Genomic DNA, 13,599 nt, shown 5'->3' with positions numbered 1-13,599 from the left:
TCCTTTCATCCGAAGAGCTTTCTAAATTTCAGGTGATCTCAGGGAAAGGTTTTTTTTTCCTCTAAGAAGATGAATCTAATGTGATAAAGCACATGTACGAAATGGGCTGCAAACATAATTTATGTGTTTAAGAGAAGGAGGAAGAAGAAAATGGTGGTCAATAATACTTTTTTAATTAGCAGTGTAGGTTTCCGACCTGCAGGAGGAACAGAGCGTTGAGGCAGACCAAGAAGAAATATAAGAAAGGCTTTTTTTCTCAGAAAATAGGTGCAGGAACTCTTGACCCCCCCCCCCCCCAAAACCCCCTCACACACATACCCTCCAAACCTCATCACATAGTGGGTTAATAGGTTAATAGTGTGGTCAAATTTCACTATCAGTTGGAGGATCTTAATGGGCATTACATACAGATTACAGTGTTGGGGTTAGGGGCGGTACACTAGGGCTGGGGAAAAAAATTGATTTAAAATCTGAATCAAGTTGCAAGGGAAAATCAATTCAGATTTTGACCGAATCCATTTTTTTTATTTATTTTACCCCTTTAAATAAACCAAAACCCAGGAGGCTTGTGTGAATGACCTGGCCATAGACAGAACTAGGAAAACCGATCAGATCTCAGCTGATCCAACCACGCAAGTCCCAATCTGCTTCATATTACTGAATCATCGGGACCTGTCCTCAGCTTGGTGACCCCTGGCAGCGAATTGCAGTCTGATGGTTGAGAAACTCTGGAAACATCTAACTGTAATCTTTGACACACATATCATATTACATACAAATGAATGCAAGATAGACGGATGTTCAAAAAAAAAATGTAAACGATATGGAAAGTGGCGCCTGGGGCTTGCTGCTCATTTCTACACTCCAGCATGCCTTGGCCCGTCCCCATCTCATACCTGGCCTGCTTATTCCTGTTTGTTCTGCTTCTGGTTGCTCCTGCACTGCGTAGTGTTCATCAGCAGAAACACTGTCACTTACGGCCTCCTGTAAACTTTGCGTTTAGCCACTGCACACTTACCAAACATATAACAAAACACTTTTACTGTATATACACTTGTCCCCAAATCATGTACGTGATTGGTTTCAAGTGGTTATACTAGTGTTATGGCTGCAGCTGTATCCCATAACCGCTGTATTTTTTTTTTGTTCAGGTGGTAATGCTCTTTCATCTAAAAGCAAACCTAGCTGCTAATTAGCCGCTGGATAGCTTTTAGAAGCGGCGGGAGGGAATGATACCGATGCCTTTTCAGGCTCTCCTGTGCAGTCAGGGAGCCCAGTATCTGATCTAGCGGTGCTGCTGGGTTATCATACAGCTTGATGGTCTAGGACAGCGGTCTCCAAATTTTCTAAACAAAGAGCCAGTTTACTGTCCTTCAGACTTTACGAGGGCCGTACAGTGGTGAGTGAATAGGTCCCAACATTGGGAAAAAATAATGCCCTGCTGTTTGTTTCAATGGGAGTAACTGTGCCTCATCATTAGTGTCATTGGGCCCCATTGTTGGTGTCATTGAAAGAAATCGTACTCCATTGTTGGTGTGATTGGGAGGAGTTGTGCCCCATCATTGGTATAATTGAAATTAATTGTGCCCCATCACTAATGTCATTGGACTCCATTGTTGGTGTCATTGAGAGAAACTATGTTGGTGTTATTGTGAGGAATTGCCCCCCTGTCATTGGTGTCGTTGGGAGGAATTGTGCTCCATCGTTGCTGTCATTGCAAGTAATTTTCCCCCATAATTGGTGTAATTGAGAGGAATTGTGTCCCATCTTTGGTGTCAGTGGGAGGAATTATGCCCCAATGTTAGTATCAGTTGATGAAATAGTGCCCCAAGGGCTGGATAAAAGCAAGCAAAGGGCCGCATCTGGCCCCTGGGCCGCAGTTTGGAGACCACTGGTCTAGGACAAGGGTCTCCAAACTTTCTAATCACAGGGTTAGTTTATTGTCCTTCAGACCTTAGGTGGGCTAAACTGTGGCCATTTTGACTAGAAATTGTCCTGGCATCAGTGGGAGTAAACAGTGCTATTAGGCAAAGGAATAGCACCCCCACTGTTGGTGTCGGTGACATTGTCAATCCAGGAACAAGCTTCCACGCGTGCACGAAAATGCGTGTGAATATTGCGCAAATGCATATGCGTGAAAATACATTAAAAAAATAAAACATCTGAAAAAGTAAATGCTCAAACAGAAGTACTGTTATAGGCCCCGTTTACACTAAATGCGCCTTTGAAATTGCACTACTTCAGCATGATTTTAAAGCCACAGGACAGTGCAATGTCATCTGCAGCTTGCCGATATCTGTGCGATTTCATGCACCGGTGGCAATGCAAGTCACACATGAAATTGCGAAAAATAGCGCAGGAACTATTTTAAAAATTGTGCTCCTTCGAATCGCACAGATTAAGGCAGGGCCATAGAAATACATTAGATGCAACTTTTAATGCAAATTGTAAAATCGCATGTCACACCTGAAGTCGCGCCAGTGTGAATGTGGGCGTTAAGGTGGGGACTCTGATGGGGATTGTTTTTGGCCAGAAAATACTTGTAAAATATACAATGCGACCCTCGTACTGAAAAGTTTTCGGCATCAGTACTCTGTTCTGTCACAAACCCAGAACAAGTATGTACTGTAGATCAAGAAACCCAAAGTAAACTCAGCAGACCTCTTCTGAAAACTTGTCCCAGGTCAGCGGCTCAAAGTATTAAAGACAGAGGGCCGGTGTCTTGCCCGAAAAAGGTCCCCCGGCGGATTATGCCCCCCTGTACTGCGCAGGTGCGGCGCTTGCCTCCGAAAATTGCCAAACATGTAGCTCTAGACGGCGCCTGCGCACACTTCTGACATCCAGGCTCATTTTTTAACATGGATGTTAAAAAAAGAGCCAGGAGGCCACTTAAATCGAGGTCGGCAGAACACCGGCACCACAGCCAGGCAACTACAGAATAAGATATCAATTGCGGCCTCCACACTTCTTGCAGGAAAGGCTTCTGGTGTCTGTGTCATTGAGCGCAATATGATAGATACAGTAGATAAGATTTACTGTCATTGCGAACAAAATCCACAACGAAATTTCAGAAGGGCTCCACACAGTTTTTAAACAAGGATTGTCTAGGACACAGGTGTCAAACACAAGGCCCGTGGGCCGAATCCGGCCCTCCAGGCCATTTCATGTGGCCCTCGCACCTCTCCTGCAGCTGCAGGAGAGCTCCAGCCCTCCTCTGGTCCTACTCCAGACCCTTACTTTCTGCTTTCAAGCAATACATCCAGCGGGGGACTCAACTTCTGATGGTGGGGTGGCTCTTGACATCTAATGTAAAGGGGAGGGGATGCGCTGGACATCTAATTTTACAGATGCTTACCATAATGCTGATGCGGCCCACTATTAAATGGAGTTTGACACCCCTGGTCTAGGAGCTCCGCTCCACCTCAGCCACTGCGTCCATGAGCGCCAAATTCACAAGACAATCTTCTGTCATCAGTAGAGTTGGCACCTCATCCCTTTAAAACTGAACACATATTAATTACACAGGTTCTGTGGCTGATTAAGGTCGTAATTCAACTCACTTGGTGCCTTATCTGCATAAAATTTACCTCAGAACCTGTGTAATTCATATGTGTTTGGGTTTAAAGGGATGAGGCGGCAACCCTAGTCATCAGCCATTTCAGACCCGGGAAATGCTAAGATGGGGTCGGTCCGGGATTACTAACAGGAAGCATGCCGTGTACAGCAAGGTCATGCTGATTTCATTGTAAGATCACCTCACGTTTCTCCTCACACACCCCACCTGCCAGGCATCCATTTCCACTGGAGTGAAGCCCAAATCTGTGTCACAGGAATAGTCAGATTTCTGAACTTGTACACGCAGCAAGTTCCCGAAACACCATTAACAGACCTGTCCGGACAGAATTCACATCCAGTATTTATTCCAGCTACCTCAGCACTCAGCTGATAGTATACAGTATCTGTATGTATTCTCCATCACACTTAAGCCTCATACACAAGATCGGATTTTCCGACGGGAATTGTGTGATGGCAGGCTGTTGTCGGAAAATCCGACCGTTTGAATGTTCCATCGGACAATTGTCAGATTTTCCAGCAACAAATGCTGGATAGCATGCTTGAAAATTTTCCGGCAACAAATGTGTGTTGTCGGATTATCTGATCGTGTGTACAGAAGTCTATCGGAAACAACAATAGCAGAAGTTGCCCAAAGGGTGGTGCTAAAGAGCTGAAAAAACACGTAGTTCCGTGTTTGTTGGCCGACAATTCTTTGCTGTTCTTTACCCGTCAGATAAAAGTCCTACGCTTTGTCCGCAGAAAATCCAATCGTGTGTAACAGGCTTTATACATAGTTTGCACACCTGCTGAAACGTCAGCTTATTCACTAAGAACCAGTAAGCTGAAATAGATGTTTTTTTTTTTTACTTTTTGGTTTTAGACACACTTTATAATGCATACAGGCAACAGTTTTACCTTTGACAATGGGACGGTGCTTTTCAGGTGATTCATGTAAATAGGGGAAGTTTTGAGGAAGTGCTCACCAGATAGTTTCCTCTATTCAAAAAATGCACACAAACGAGATATTGGAGCTCATATATGATGATTTACTAAAATAGAAGCTGTTCGTGTTAGAAAAAGGAACCTTCCTCTAGCTTATTAAACAAGCTGAAGCTGTGTTCACATTGAATACTCAATTATGTCCATGGGAAACGTCAATTTTAGCCTTTGCAAATGACTAGGTTTATGGGCAGCTTGAGGAATTGGACAATTCCTCATGTGTAAACAGGAGTATGTTAGGCATGGGTAGTAACAGGTACTCTTTATGGAGATATCAGGAGTCTATTAGTCCCTTGATCCCTCCTCTGTGCTCCAAGGCAGCCGGTCAAACAGAGACATAGAACCAAAACCGAATATGACTAAATCCTTGTCTCTTCTGGCTTCATTTGTCACAGAGGAGATGGAGGAACGATGTTCCCTCATCTCCTCTGTGGACAGCCGACCTGACTCCTTGCAGCAGCAGGGGAAAGGAAGAGCCTGGGAATAGAGGCTGGGGGGCCCTTTCAGAACCCTATAAAGCTGCTCGGATAATTTTTATATGAAAACCCATTTCTTTAAATAAAACAATACCAGGATCATGGTTGCAGCTGCTGCCATAATCCTGGTATAACCACTTCATATCCAGGATGTTTATATATGGACAGGAAGCAGTTAGGCCCCTTTCACACGGGCACCTCTCCTAAGGGGAACTCACTTGCTCAGTGGGTCATCTCTCCTCTGATTCCCGCTGAACAGGCGGATGACAGGTCCCACTCTGCAATCGGATGGAAACGTCCATTGGACGGATGGGGAATAGGACCACCATCCATCTGTTTTTGGCGGACAGGATCAGATGGCGGCGGGTGTCAGCAGACATGTGTCCACTGACATCCACCACTCCATAGAAGAGACTGGAGGGTCCGATCAGGTCCACTTGGAAAACTGACAGGTGGACCTTATCGGACAGCCCGTGTGAAAAGAGCCTTCAGGTAAGTTAAAAAGGGTATTTAGGAAGTTTTTTTTTTTCAAACTAGCATTTAATAAGAGGGAGTCAGGGGATTACTATGATCCTAGAGCTTGGCTTTAAAAGAAGAGAAAAAGAATACGACCACCCCATCCTACTGGTAAGCTGTAATATATAACATACATGTTCCTGGGTTTAGATACACCTTGACAAATGTAAACTGTCCAATAATCGCAACAGCGCCAAAATACAAACATACAGAAGGCTCCATTACACATAATGAAGTAAAGCACAGAGTTGTCTTTTGGTGTTTGAATCACATTAATCTCCAGCAGAAATGTCAGGTGACTTGTTGGATGTGGAGTAATACACCCACCACACCTTCGTAACTTTTAATGGAACCTATTATCATGCATGCCAACACCCCTGGTAGATGGAAGCAGCTATAAAAAAAATCCAAGCAAGTAGATGTAAGCTGAACATTTAACTTACTATCATTAAATATCAGAAGTAATTGCCATTTCACCTAATTATAATGCTTCTTTCACCCTTTTTTCATCCTTTGTTGCATCTCGGTGCTACTGATCTCTTGCAGTCTCTCTGCAGCCCCTTGCTGTCTACATGCACTCTTGCAACGGCTGCAAAGCATTTCCTAATGGTGACAACAATGGACCATAACTGCATTATGTGGGTTGAAATGGCCACTTTAGAGCTGGCCATACTCTGCTTGAATTTCAAAATTCAAGCTGTTGGTGGCTCTGTCGGCACCACCTGGCTCAACAAACTTTGACTAAAAAATCGAATAAGCCAAGTGAAGAATCGTCAGCCAAACAGTGGCCACATCCTTCACAGGCTCGGGCCCTTATCTGTCCTGACCTAGACAGTACAGCGCAGACAAGCGCCTCTCACTGCTCCCTTCACACACTGACCCTTTCAGGAGGGTGAGCCCTGAGTTCTAATTTTGGCTCCAAGATGAATGCAGCACACACCTACATCATAAGTGTGCGCGTTTCCTGGAAATCCTGGCCCAGACCACCATATTAAAAACAGTGGTACAGCTTCGCCCTGCCACAATATAAATAAGGACCTTCTAGGCAAGATCACCAGGCACCAGCTATTATTTCAAATACAGGGGGTCCCCTACTTACAAACGGAAGGAGACAACAGGAAGTGAGAGGAAATCTACCCCTGGGAAGGGAAATTCTCTACTGTAATGCCCTGTACACACGATCAGTCCATCCAATGAAAACGGTCTGATGGACCGTTTTCATCGGTTAAAACGATGAAGCTGACTGATGGTCAGTCGTGCCTACACACCATTGGTTAAAAAAACGATTGTGTCAGAACGCGGTGACGTAAAACACAACGATGTGCTGAAAAAAACGAAGTTCAATGCTTCCAAGCATGCGTCGACTTGAGCATGCAAGGATTTTTAACCGATGGACATGCCTACAAACGAACGTTTTTTTTTTATCGGTTAGGTATCTATCGGTTAAATTTAAAACAAGATTGCTTTTTTTTAACCTATGGATAAATAACCGATGGGGCCCACACACGATCGGTTTGGTCTGATGAAAACGGTCCATCAGACCGTTCTCAACGGTTTGACCGATCGTGTGTACGCGGCATAATAGTTTATATGGGAAAAAGGTGTCCATACTGATGCTTTATCACCAATCCTTGTTTCCCTAATAACCCTAAATTTTCAAAATACAATTGTCATTGGGACAGAAAGTAAAATCTTCTGAACAGGGGCACAGACAGCAAAACAAATGTTACAGGGGTGATAACCCTCCCCCATGCTATACAGAATGCAAAAAATAAAAAAAATGTTTTGGCTGGAGCTACACTTAAAAAATGTACCTGTTCCGACTTACAAACAGATTCAACTTAAGAACAAACCTACATAACCTGTCTTGTTTGTAACCCAGGGACCCCCTGTATAGCTGCAGATGTCTAAAGCCTCGTACACACGACCGAGGAACTCGGCGGGCGAAACATATCGTTTTCCTTGTCGAGTTCCTTGTCAGGCTGTCGAGGAACTCGACAAGGCAAGTTTCTCCATTCCCGTTGAGGAAATAGAGAACTTGCTCTCTTTTTGGCTCGGCGAGTTTCTCGACAGTTTCCTCGATGAAAATGTACACACGACCGGTGTCCTCGGCAAAAAAATATCTCCCAGCAAGTTTCTTGCTGGTTTTTGCCAAGAAACTCGGTCTTGTGTACTAGGCTTTAGTATTGAAAATAGCTTTTGAAATTTCATTAACCTGCTCAACATATATTGGGTTTTGGGTTTACTTCTACTTAAACTTTAACAACCACAAGGCAGAACTTACTTAAAATGATGAACACTGTCTTCATTAAGTTGATCATGGTCTCCCGGTATTTTGGATGGAATGACGTGTGCTTCGACATCCTCACCATCTTCCTCTTAACGTATATAAAGATATGCATGTATACCACCATCATAATCAGAAAGGCCACCAAGTTGGATACCGCCCAAAAGATGAGATAACTCCGACTGTACAAGGGGGCCATCCGCGAGCAAGCCTTGAGATCACAGATGCAGTGCCAGCCGAAAGATGGTATAAGTCCCAGTAACAACGCCGCAAGCCATATACAGGCAATGAGGATGCAAACCCGCTGGTTGGACATCTTACTATGAAGCTGCATAGTAAATATTGTTTGGTGTCGCTCCACAGCTATGGCCAACAGATTAGCCACAGAGGCTGTCAAGCTAGTATCCAGTAAGCTCTGGCGGAGAAGCCATGTTTTCACAGTCAGGCTAACCGTCCTTGGGCCAGTATGGAACATGAGATAAGTGTAGGCCACTCCAGCGAATAAATCAGCTGCCGCCAGATTCCCTAGGAGATAGTAGATAGGGTAGTGAAAACGTTTGTTGATTATAATGGCTGTTATAACTAAGGTGTTGGTCAACAGCACAAAGACACACACGGTTAGTCCCAAGCCGACCACCAGAGCATCTTTTGGTCTCCATATCGTCGATAATTCTTTCCCGCTATTATTGTAGAAGAATAAGATACTTTCATTGAAAAAGCACTGCTTCATTTTGATGGGTTCGAAGAAACCTGAAATAAAAGAAAAAAAAGGGAACACTAGTAAAAAGACTGCTAAAGACTGCTAAACACTTGACCATTACAAATTTGTTTTAAAAATGCATTATTAAAAAAAAAAAAAAAGTATGGAGCGGCCTCCTAATAATGACAACAGTGGACCATGCCTGAGCATTGTGTGTACATATGGCTGCTTGTAGTGTCCACCAGAAGTGCATGTGACAGTGACAGGGTAATAACCAGGACTTCTTTTTTTGGAGCACTGTCCCTTGGTTCCACCTCCCAGTATCGCCCCTTTTAGGTAAAACAGAAACAAGCAGTGGCAGTCGCTCCATAGGGGCTCCACCCCCCTACCCATGCACCCGCCCCCTAATCTACAGGTGGGGCGCCAGACACATGGGGCCAGATCCACAAAGGAGTTACGCTGACGTATCTATTGATACGCCGCATAACTTCTAGTTTGCTCCGGCGTATCTTTGTTTTGTATCCACAAAACAAGATACGCCTGAAGCTGGGCTAGATCCGACTGGTGTACGTCTTAGTACGCCGTCGGATCTAAAGTGCATATTTACGCTGGCCGCTAGGTGGCGTTTCCGTCGATTTCCGCGTTGAGTATGCAAATTAGCTAGATACGGCGATCCACGGCCGACGCATGTTTTTACGTTGTTCCCGTAAGGCTTTTTTCGGCGTATAGTTACCCCTGCTATATGAGGCGTATCCTATGTTAAGTATGGACGTCGTTCCCGCTGCAAATTTTGAAAATTTTACATCGTTTGCGTAAGTCGTTCGCGAATAGGGCTTTGCGTAGAATGACGTTCACGTCGTAAGTATTGGCTTGTTGCGGGTTAATTTCGAGCATGCGCACTGGGATACCCCCACGGACGGCGCATGCGCCATTCATAAAAAAACGTCATTTACGTCGGGTCAAGTAAAATTAACATAAAACATGCCCACATCTTTAACATTTGAATTCCGCGCCCATACGCCGGCAGATTTACGCTACGCTGCCGTAACTTTAGAGTCAAGTGCTTTGTGAATACAGCACTTGCCTCTCAAAGTTGCGGCGGTGTAGCGTTATTACGATACGCTAGGCCGGCATAAAATTACGATCCGCTACGTGGATCTGGCCCATGGAGTCTATTTTAGTTAATAAACTCTTACCTTTTACACATCCAAAAAAAAAGGGAACAGGCCAGGGGGGCCATAAATGACTCAATAATCACAAGTTATACTCCTGATTTCAGCAGCGCTTGCGATTATTGGGGACTTCCAGAACTGCCAGAACACAATGAGAGTCAGCGATCCTGATACATCAGACAGTTCTTCAAGCTACAACTTCGCTGTCAATATTATGTTATGCTTATAACAGGCAACATAAGAAAAAGCATCCGACGCACTTATTGGCAATACATTCACATTTCCCAGTGTCTTATACATTTATATACAGGAAAAGACCCACTGATCTGCCAGAAATGCAAATAACTATTCGCTTTTCTAACACTGAATTGCTTTACAGACAATCAGGAGGTTCGGGTCTAATACCTGATTGGCTAAAGGCACAGGCGCTCCGATTCGACGCATAGCAGAAGGAAGAAGAGACAAATGGAAGACACAGGAGCCGCCCCCTGACCAGCTGCTCATCCCACCATTCAACAGCTTGCTGCCGTCATCGGCTGCCTGATCCCCCACCAAGATGGGGTAAGTGCCTGGCAGTCAGCGAGCGGGCGGGTTCAGCATTTGACGTGCACAGTGGCGGCATTTGACGGGCACAAGTCGCTGCATATGATGGGCACAAGTGGTGGCATTTGACAAGCACAGTGGCAGCATTTGATGGGGCACAGTGGCTGCATTTGATGGGGAAAAAGTGGCTGCATTTGATGGGGAAAAAGTGGCTGCATTTGATGGGGAAAAAGTGGCTGCATTTGATGGTGATGGGGAAAAAGTGGCTGCATTTGACGGGGCACAAGTGGCTGCATTTGACGGGGCACAAGTGGCTGCATTTGACGGGGCACGAGTGGCTGCATTTCATGGGGCACGAGTGGCTGCATTTCACGGGGCACGAGTGGCTGCATTTGACGGGTCACAAGTGGCTGCATTTGACCGGTCACAAGTGGCTGCATTTGACCGGTCACAAGTGGCTGCATTTGACCGGTCACAAGTGGCTGCATTTGACCGGTCACAAGTGGCTGCATTTGACGGGGCACAAGTGGCTGCATTTGACGGGGCACAAGTGGCTGCATTTGACGGGTCACAAGTGGCTGCATTTCACGGGGCACAAGTGGCTGCATTTGACCGGTCACAAGTGGCTGCATTTCACGGGGCACAAGTGGCTGCATTTGATGGGGCACAAGTGGCTGCATTTGATGGGGCACAAGTGGCTGCATTTGATGGGGTTTTTCAGTATTTTTCAGAATTTTTTTGTTTGTTTGCATCCCCCAAACATTTTGAACACCAGCCGCTACTGGTACAACCACATGCTGTGCCACACTCCCTGTCCCCGGCCTCATATTGTCTAGTCTCAGTGAGTTCAACACATTAGCCAAGTCCAGTCATAACTTATCTAAGCCATATAAATACAAGTGACAATGACTGACAAGATAACATCATCAACACAAATGAGGTGACAGATTAGCTCTTGGAGACAAAGCTTCTTAATTTCATTATTGTTAAAGGGAATTTATAGCCTTTTCAAAGACTATTCTATTAGATATTCACTGAAGACAGTCAGTCTGTCGTAAACCAATCTTACCAATGTATGTTAATGTTATAAAAACCTTGTTTCGGTGTATAGTTTGTAGTGACACATGGACACGGGGGGGAGGGGGGCGGCAATATCTGCTCATTATATACACCAGCTCCAATTCTTGCTCTGCAATCTGAAGATCTATTACATCCAAAAGGTCTATTAAAGACCATCACATATGTGATCTCAGACATCGCATGTGATTCGCACCCCGCCAGTTGTATGGCTGAGCTCGCATTCGATTTGCAGAAAAAAAAGTGCAGGTTTCCCCCGCACTGAAATCGGATCATATGGGTGTTCTCACCTATGCGATCCGATTTGTATGCAAGTTCACAGTTCGCACTGCGATCTGTGAACCGATCTGGGGGTGTCATTAAGGCTGCATTCACATCTAGACGGACGAAATCGCGGCGTTTTGTCGCCGCAAATCGCGGTAAAAATAGCGGCGTTTTGTACCGCGATTTGCGGCGACAAAACGCGGGTATTGTCCGCCTAGATGTGTCCCAAGATGACCCCCTCTATGGAGATGATTGCCATCTCCTAGCCGAACGCTCGAAGACGCCTGAAAAAAAGGTCCGGGACCTTTTTTCACGCCGCAGGCGACAGGCGTCCGGCGTTCGGCGTGGAGATGTGAACCATCTCCATAGAGGGACATGTATTTCCAGCCCTCTGGCGGCAGAGGCGTAGCGCTACAGGCGTAAAAACGCCTAGATGTGAATGGGGTCTAAGACCCCATTCACACCTTCGCGTTTTGTCGCATGTAGCGCGACGCGAACAAACGCCAGAGGGACGAAAAGCAATGAAAGTCAATGGGGATGGTTCACATCTGAACGCTGATGCGCCTGACGCGCATCGCCTGTAGTCAAAAGAAGTTCTGGACCCTTTTCTGTCGCGCAATACGCGCGATATGCGCGTATTTGAGCGTTTTTGGTTTTCCATTGAAATCAATGTAAAACGCCAGATACGCGCGTATTGCGCGACAACAAGCGTTTGCTACGGGCGTTTTGTCAATAGAACTTGTCGCCCATGCAGAAGATTTAAAAAATCTACCAACATAGCAACAAGTGATGAAAAGATGATAGTTTTTCCTATTGGCTAAAAAAAAAACGTCTAAGTACAAAAACGTCGGACAACGCTGTATGCAAACGCGCATATTAGCATGAATACGCGCGAAAAAAACGCCTAAAAAAAACGCCGGAAAACGACGCTATTGCCTACGCCTAGGTGTGAATGCAGCCTTAGGCTGCATTCACACCTCGGCGTACTAAATCGCGGCGTTTTGTCCCGCGAATTGCGGCAACAAATATCGGCGTTTTGTACCGCGATTCGCTGCGACAAAACGCCGCGATTGTGAATGCAGCCTTCACCCCCTCTATGGAGATGGTTCACATCTCCTATGCCGAACGCCGAAAGACGCCTGAAAAAAAGGTCCGGGACTTTTTTTCAGGCGACAGGCGGCAGGTGTTCGGCGTGGAGATGTGAACCATCTCCATAGAGGGCAATGTTACATCATCCCTCTGGCGTGTCGGGGCGGCAGCGGGCGTCACACTACAGGCGACAAAACGCCTAGGTGTGAATGGGCTCTTAAAGGAGTTCTCTGACCTAAAACTTTTAACCCCCACTGTGCCCGGGCTGTAAAAATATACAAAATAAACTGTCACTTACCTGCCTACGATCCCCCGTTGTTCCGATATCGCCGTCCCGTTCTCCGGTCCCGGGCCCCTTCCGCTTCCTGTGTGTCGGTGACTCATAGTGCGCTCAGCCTATCAGCGGCCGCAGCAATGTCCCGTCGCTAGTACAAAATTGAGTAAATGGCAGGGAAGGGGTTAACACTAGGGGGCGAGGAAGGGGTTAAATGTGTATCCTGGGAGTGATTCTTACTGTGGGGGGAGGGGACTGACTGGGGGAGGTGACCGATGCTGTGTCCCTATGTACAAGGGACACAGCATCAGTCTCCTCTCCCTGACAGGACATGGAGCTCTGTTTACACACAGAGCTCCACGTCCCTGCTCTGTCACTGCCGATTGCGGGTACCTGGCGGACATCGCGGCCGCTTGGCACGCGCATCAGCATCTCGGTGACGAGTCGTGCGTGCACACGCGCCCCCCCAGTGGCCGGAGGCCGTATATAGGTGGCCTCCCAGCAATTAAGAGCCACATTGTGTCCGTAAAAACTCGCCGGGCGGGCAGGAAGTGGTTAAAGCGCCGAAAGAAAATAATAAAAGTCAGCAGCTACAAATGGTACAGCTACTGACTTAATATTAGGACACTCATCTGTCCTGGGTGCCC

The 13,599-nt window shown here is 46.0% G+C and overlaps 1 protein-coding gene across 2 annotated transcripts in view; it reads right to left on the bottom strand.

Moving 5' to 3' along the window:
* The window catches only part of LPAR2 (lysophosphatidic acid receptor 2), a 77,247-nt gene that overhangs the window by 29,907 nt on the left and 33,741 nt on the right, over window positions 1-13,599 (bottom strand). For both annotated transcript variants that reach the window (XM_040346361.1, XM_040346360.1), the window contains exon 2: window positions 7,831-8,583. In XM_040346361.1, coding sequence (XP_040202295.1) covers window positions 7,831-8,583 — 753 coding nt within the window. The remainder of the gene's footprint in view (window positions 1-7,830; window positions 8,584-13,599) is intronic.

The sequence above is a fragment of the Rana temporaria genome, chromosome 3 (assembly GCF_905171775.1).
Source record: "Rana temporaria chromosome 3, aRanTem1.1, whole genome shotgun sequence".
In the NCBI taxonomy this organism is placed as follows: domain Eukaryota; kingdom Metazoa; phylum Chordata; class Amphibia; order Anura; family Ranidae; genus Rana; species Rana temporaria.
Note: the sequence above shows the minus strand (reverse complement) of the source record. Positions and strands in the feature narration are given on the sequence as shown.